At 40.8% G+C, this 6,141-nt stretch overlaps 2 protein-coding genes and 1 long non-coding RNA gene across 3 annotated transcripts; 1 reads left to right on the forward strand and 2 right to left on the reverse strand.

Moving 5' to 3' along the window:
• The first annotated feature begins 357 nt into the window (after positions 1-357).
• Positions 358-1,378, forward strand: LOC131004416 (NDR1/HIN1-like protein 6). The gene has a single exon (XM_057931103.1). The coding sequence runs from the start codon at positions 358-360 to the stop codon at positions 1,132-1,134; it is 777 nt and encodes a 258-aa protein (XP_057787086.1). The 3' UTR covers positions 1,135-1,378.
• Positions 1,307-4,017, reverse strand: LOC131004414 (uncharacterized). The gene is made up of 4 exons (XM_057931100.1): positions 3,692-4,017; positions 2,770-3,598; positions 2,128-2,294; positions 1,307-1,858 (listed from the first exon to the last, which is right to left on the reverse strand). Exons 1-4 carry the CDS (start codon positions 3,892-3,894, stop codon positions 1,651-1,653), a joined length of 1,407 nt encoding a protein of 468 aa, XP_057787083.1. The 5' UTR covers positions 3,895-4,017; the 3' UTR covers positions 1,307-1,650.
• Positions 4,018-4,465: 448 nt separating this feature from the next.
• Positions 4,466-6,141, reverse strand: LOC131004417 (uncharacterized). Its single transcript, XR_009095004.1, has 3 exons — positions 5,816-6,141; positions 5,425-5,499; positions 4,466-5,010 (listed from the first exon to the last, which is right to left on the reverse strand). It is a non-coding gene; the product is annotated as an uncharacterized LOC131004417 (long non-coding RNA).

A 6,141-nucleotide genomic window follows, 5' to 3' on the forward strand; every position in this document is an offset into this window, starting at 1 on the left:
AGCGCACAAATACAATTGGACAGAAATCTATTGACTTGCAACATCTTCTTTCTCATGCTTATTTTATGCTTGATTCAACAAGTCATGCTTAGCTCTCCTCCCAGGAAAAATAAAAATAAAAAATAACAAAGTGTCATGCTTAGCTGACCTAACACTCTCTGACTCTCATGCACTTATTGCCTCTGTTGTTAGGTAGAAAGGTGACCATTTTTTCCTACCCAAGGAGAAACCTCTACTTCCATAGTCACACGTATATATGCACCACAAATCTTAATGAGACATTATATCAATACATAATTTAGGCAGTAGCTTTCAAAAGTGCGAGTACATAACTGGTTTTGGCAAAATAGAATTTTGATGAGTGGCCCTGTCCCGGTGAGAGCACCTCCAATGGCAGACCACCAGAAGAAGATATATCCGGATATTGAAGCAGCAGCGCCGCCTACTCTGCCTCAAGCCACCTCACTCAGACTAGAGAAAGGAGTGCTGCCACCACGTGAGCCCAAGCCCAAGCCCGGTCCCGATCCTGACCCTGACCCTGACCCCAAACCCAACCGATGTTGCTGCAAATGCCTTTGCTGGACAGTAGGCCTCCTGACCCTCCTGCTGTTCATCGCTGGAGCCACGGCAGCCATTATTTACCTTGTATTTCAACCCAAGCTTCCCAAATATTCAGTCGACAATCTCAGGGTATCGGACCTCACACTCAATTTCGACATGACCCTTTCCGCAAGGTTCAATGTTAGGATCACCACTGACAACCCCAACAAAAAGATTGGGATATACTACGAGAAGGGCAGCCGCCTGAGTGTGTGGTACAAAGACACCAACCTCTGCCAAGGAACCATCCCCAAATTCTACCAGGGGCATCAAAACAGGACGGTGCTGGACGTCGCCTTAACAGGGAGGAATCAGTATGGGACAACTCTGCTGAATGCATTGCAGGAGCAGCAACAGACTGGAAGGGTCCCCCTCGATCTTAAGATAAATGTGCCTGTCAGCATCAAACTTGGAGCCCTCAAGCTCAGGAAGGTCAGGATATTGGGAACCTGCATGTTGATCGTTGATAGTCTTACTACTAATAGTTTAATCAGTATTAAAGCTAGTACCTGTCATTTTGGACTCAAACTCTGAATAATTTCTTCTTTTTTGTTGCCGCTGCCTCTTCCCATGTTCTGGGAAGACATTTTTTCACTCTCTCCCTGTTCAGCTTTCACTTTCTGTTACTTGTGGATCTGCCTACACTTTGTTATCACTAGTATTTACCGTTCAACGCTTATGTATTTAGCTAAAAGGCCACCCCACGTGTATAATGGACTTTTCAATCTTTGGATACGAAATAATAAAGAATACAATACTAGAAACTGGATTATTAAAAGTAAGAGTCCTGGTATCGAACAGAAAAAGAATATTGAACTAAAGCTACCATACCATTAGCAAATGAGGAAAAACACACAAGTACAAAACTTTATAATCTCGGATGGTCCCCCTTGCATTGCTGCCTCCTTGGATGTCCAGGTGCTTTCTAGGCGAGCATGGCATTGTTGTCTTGATGAGGTATAGACAGTAGTTCCAGTGCGTATACATTTTAAGAACTGATTGGCCGGTAGACAATCTCTTCCACCAAGTGGAAATATCCCTGGCAACGTTTTAGTCCCCAATTAGGGCCCGTGGTCTGTGCTCTGTAATGGAAAGAGACATTCCTGTCTGTGAGACAGCCCTGACAAAAGCCATATTCGCTGTTACAGTTGGCGCACACCAATAATCACCAGTCCCAAAAACCACTTTGTTTTTCAAAGCCAGTTTTCTGGTTGTCGGAAGGCTCATCAGTCGTGTGGATGGACAGTCAGGTACTACCCTGGCATAATCATTTATTTGTTAATGAATCGAGATTAACAAAGGTCTAAAAACAAGGTTAACATCAGAGAAAACATGTATGAGTTAATAATACAATCATATGCGTTGCAGTTTCCAATTTCACTTTTCAAGACAGATCAAATCAAAAGTTATTCAACAAGCTAAGATGAAGATAATATTTTCGTCTTCATGGTTGAAGTTGAATATGAGGCCAAATAACAAATTATCATAGTGAAACAAGCACAAGTAACTCAGTTCCTAAGAACTTACTTGAGAAATTTCAGAAAGAATCCAGCTCTTAGTTTCTCATTAGGTCCACCACACATCTTAATGAGCTCTTGGAACTCCAACCTAACACTTTCACAGATAATTCCTCGTTTTCCTGATATTAAGCCACACAACTCGCTGTGGATTGGATTCTGATTTTCCGAATCAACCTGGAACAGCATGAAAATCAAGGGTCACTTGTAGATAGAAACAGATTAATAAAAGGCAATAATAGGACACAAATGCAGCATGCAGATGAAAGATAAAAGTTTAAGCAAAACAATAAATATAGTTCACTATGAAAGATTGCTGCTTCTCACATTTCAAGCAATCTGAGTCATAGATATTATGAGCATATTGAAGTAGTCTCTCCCTTGTGAAACGTTCATCTCTTGAGCCATAATTAACATAATGCTTGCATGCTTAAATCCAGACTACAGAGTGAAGTAGAAAAAACAAAATCATGATTTGATAGTTTAAACCTAGAGACGGTATTGGTTCTGCATCCTGAAGATCAAATTGATGCTAAATGATCAAAATTGTGAAATGCATACAATTTGGCTCATAAAAAGGGCACTTTTCTATGTCAACTTGCCAGTAAACACCAAAAACAACGAAGCACACTTATTAGTCTCGTATTATCACCTGGGCGATCACAAAGTCGTAGTTGCCCTTAAACCGGTCCCTCAACTGACTCTCTGATGTAGCCAAAAGCTTCTCTGTCCTTCCATTACTAATTCCTGAGACAATGGCCACCATTGCAGTAGTATCAAAATTAACCAACTTGGCCTCAACATCCCTCCATGACTGATTCATTAATCCAATTTCAAGTTCTACCTTGTCATCCGAAGAGCAACAACACCAGCACTTCATTCCAGCAACAAGAGAACATAAAGACACGCCTAGATCAAAATTAGAGTGCTCATAATACTTGTTGCACGAAACGGGGCCATCAATCCTATTCTCATGAATATCTTTCTCCAGCTCAACACCATCTTTCCCAACCTGTATTCTCACAGCACAAGCATCAGGAAACAATCTACCAAGCACCACATGTGTCCATTCTTCCTCCAATTCCAACTCTTGATAACAAAGTGGCTCCAATTCCACATCGACAGCCTCAAATTCACATCTCAGCTTCTGGTAAACATCGTCACCGAGGCCATTCGAAAAGAAAAGAACAATCGATGACGGCCGGAGCGTTACAGGGGACTGGCGTGCAGCATTAACAACTTGCTGAATTTTTTTCCTCAATCCCTTGCCCTTTTCAGAAGAACCACCGTTCCAGGAAATGCATTTAGGGTTTCTGCCGGAGACAATGAACCACACAGGATTCCCATTCAGTGAACAGACTACATCAACGTAAATGCTAGACGATTTCGAGAATTCGATCGGCTTGCAGACGCGCGATACCGCATTCACAGAGGGCTGCCGGAGCACATGTACCACCGCCTCTAAGTGGCCGATATTCAGACTGTAAAATCAAATTCATCATATAAGCTAAGTGTAGAGCGAAAGAGAGAATCGATCACCAACCGCAAGTCGTAAAGAAGGGAGGAAGAGGAACCTGATAGGAGAAGAAGTGAGATCAGAGGCGGCGGAGAGACGGTGGAGGAAGGTGAGCTCTGAGTTGATTAAACGGCAGAGGGTGGTCTTCGAGGAGGGAGAGAGCTTACTCCTAGGGATATGCTGAAGTTGATCGGTGAGAGCTTCACACCTTCTCTTGGCATCTTCTACCGCGGCGGCGGCGGCGGCTCCTCCCTCCTCCATCGGTTCGATGCTCGGTTTTCGCTATTTCGGTCTCTGTCAGTCGCGGTTATTTGTGTCAACATTTTTGGAACGTACACAGAATATCAAATTTTTAATTTTCATTTGTCCAATTAAAAAATATCACTTACATTTTTTATTTTGAGATATGGTCACGCCTTTTATTTTAATCTCAATCAATTATTTTTATATAATCTCATAATTAATTTAACTACACTCCCTCATTTCCACTCAGTTTGATAGCAAGGGTTGGATAATGCTTGGTTGTTACAAACTTGAAGGCCCATTGTAAATAGTCCATACTTTGTAACAGAGTCTTGTGTTTGGTAACTATGTTATTATGGTAGATTAAATTTTTCACATGTTTGGTAGGCTTGTATATTCAGCCGATTATTAAACGAAATTACAATTTTATCCCCAATCAAAATTCAAAATGCCAAGCGTATTCCTCATTTCAATTTTTTTTATGAAATGTATTTTTTGTCTATTTGGAGGGAAAACTTCCGAAATCGACAAACATTCATTTTGATTGCAAATAATGAAAGAGATACTAGGCTCAAGTACAGAAACGATATCATAATAATAATAGCTTCATTCTTAATAACTTCATAATTTCATCACAAAAACAAAAAGAAAAAAACATAACAACATAAATACTTCTTAGGAAACCATAGATAATATGCCGGGAGCCTACTTCCAAGGACTCCACGAGCCGCCATCATCACCATCACCAACACCGCGTTTGCCATCACCATCGCGAGGTATGTTCACAGTTGAAGGACCCGGGTTTTTCAGCCTTTTCTCAATGCTCGACCACTTCCAGAATGTTTGGCTTGATGGTTGTTTCCCCTTCTTTGCTGCTTTGTCATTGTCATCGTAAAACAGCCTGCGTGCTAGCTTATACGTTCCATGGAGCAGAGGCGAGGTAACCTCGTCCTCTGAGCACTGAGTGTCGTTGCTGCTGTGAGTGCTCTGTGCAGCCTTGGCAGTAGATGAATTGCTGATGACGATCACATTCCCACGATGGCTCGGCTTTGACTCTGTCGGGTTTGAAGAGCAAGCATAAGTTTATGCACTCAGCCTCCCCATGCCAAATGAAACTGAACAGGAGAATACAATCTGCACATAATCAAATATCACACCACATTTTGTAAAATGCCACTTCGTGTACATGACAAAGCCTTGAAAAATTCGAAAAACATCTACATCTCTATTAGAAGACAACATACAAGGCTCCAACATTCCACCACAAGTCAGCATTTTAAAACACAAAAAAGAGGTTTAATAAGCCACAAAATGATCTAACAACAACCACAAATTAAAGAGAACTCCAATCTCAAAAAAAGAACATGTAAAATTCAAATAGAAAAACAAAGCACTGCAATCATAAAATCTGTTCCAGCACTAACAATAAACAATTCCACATGTAAAATAAACCACCAATTCAATTAATATCAGTTAAAATCAATTCAGAAGGGTAACCACCAAGAATGAAGCTTGAAATTCAATTATCGAGTGTGTGTTATGTACTACCTTCGGTCCACACCTGCTGTGATGCTCAATTGCTATACAGCACGAAACTTCAAGATTCGGTAGTTAGGCTTCAACCTTGTCCCTTGCCAAACAGAAAAAACCCACATGAGCACAATTAATGGCGGTGCACAAACTCAGAAACCATAATTTTCTTTGATGAAAATCAAATTCAGTAGAAGATAGCAGAAAATCGGCATCGCAACAATCTCAGATAGGGTTTATTCAAAATCCATAATGTTATTTTGAGAAAAAACTAATTTTAATCATCCTTGAAATAAATTTTTTGAAAACACGACACTCCACAACCCAAAGGAACATGGGAAACTAGGAATCGATATCCAGAGGAAATTTTGAATGAAAAAAGAAATGGCCATGGTGCTGGTGTTCTTACCAGATCGACGGAGCTCTTGTAACACCACAAACACGTTGAGGAAGAATGTGATGAAGAAATGGATGTCTCGTATCGTCGTTCCCAAAAACTTTTAGATTTGAATTTGAGGGTAATAAGGAAATTGAATTTTTTTTTATTAAGCATTGTAGCTCCTGATTAATTTTAACCGACCCCCTCCGCTGGTTACATAAACGAAGTAGAACTGTAGAATAACAGCGGGCCTTCGGGCTGCCTCAGGCCACATTGGTAATTTGCCTGTGCTACCAAATACCGAGTAGATGACAGATTATTTAACAAACCAGCGTAACCCGTCCTGTCAAACATGC

This window comes from Salvia miltiorrhiza, unplaced genomic scaffold (genome assembly GCF_028751815.1).
Source record: "Salvia miltiorrhiza cultivar Shanhuang (shh) unplaced genomic scaffold, IMPLAD_Smil_shh original_scaffold_392, whole genome shotgun sequence".
Classification (NCBI taxonomy): Eukaryota; Viridiplantae; Streptophyta; class Magnoliopsida; order Lamiales; family Lamiaceae; genus Salvia; species Salvia miltiorrhiza.

Bases quoted from the DNA above. Each gene is read 5' to 3' on its own strand.
- LOC131004414 (XM_057931100.1), bottom strand. From the start codon at position 3,894: ATGGAGGAGGGAGGAGCCGCCGCCGCCGCCGCGGTAGAAGATGCCAAG. The intron at 3,599-3,691 runs GTTCCTCTTCCT...TTGATTTTACAG, and splicing joins CTCACTTCTTCTCCTATCAG to TCTGAATATCGGCCACTTAG. The intron at 1,859-2,127 runs GTAAGTTCTTAG...TGATTATGCCAG, and splicing joins TTCTTTCTGAAATTTCTCAA to GGTAGTACCTGACTGTCCAT.
- LOC131004416 (XM_057931103.1), top strand. From the start codon at position 358: ATGAGTGGCCCTGTCCCGGTGAGAGCACCTCCAATGGCAGACCACCAG.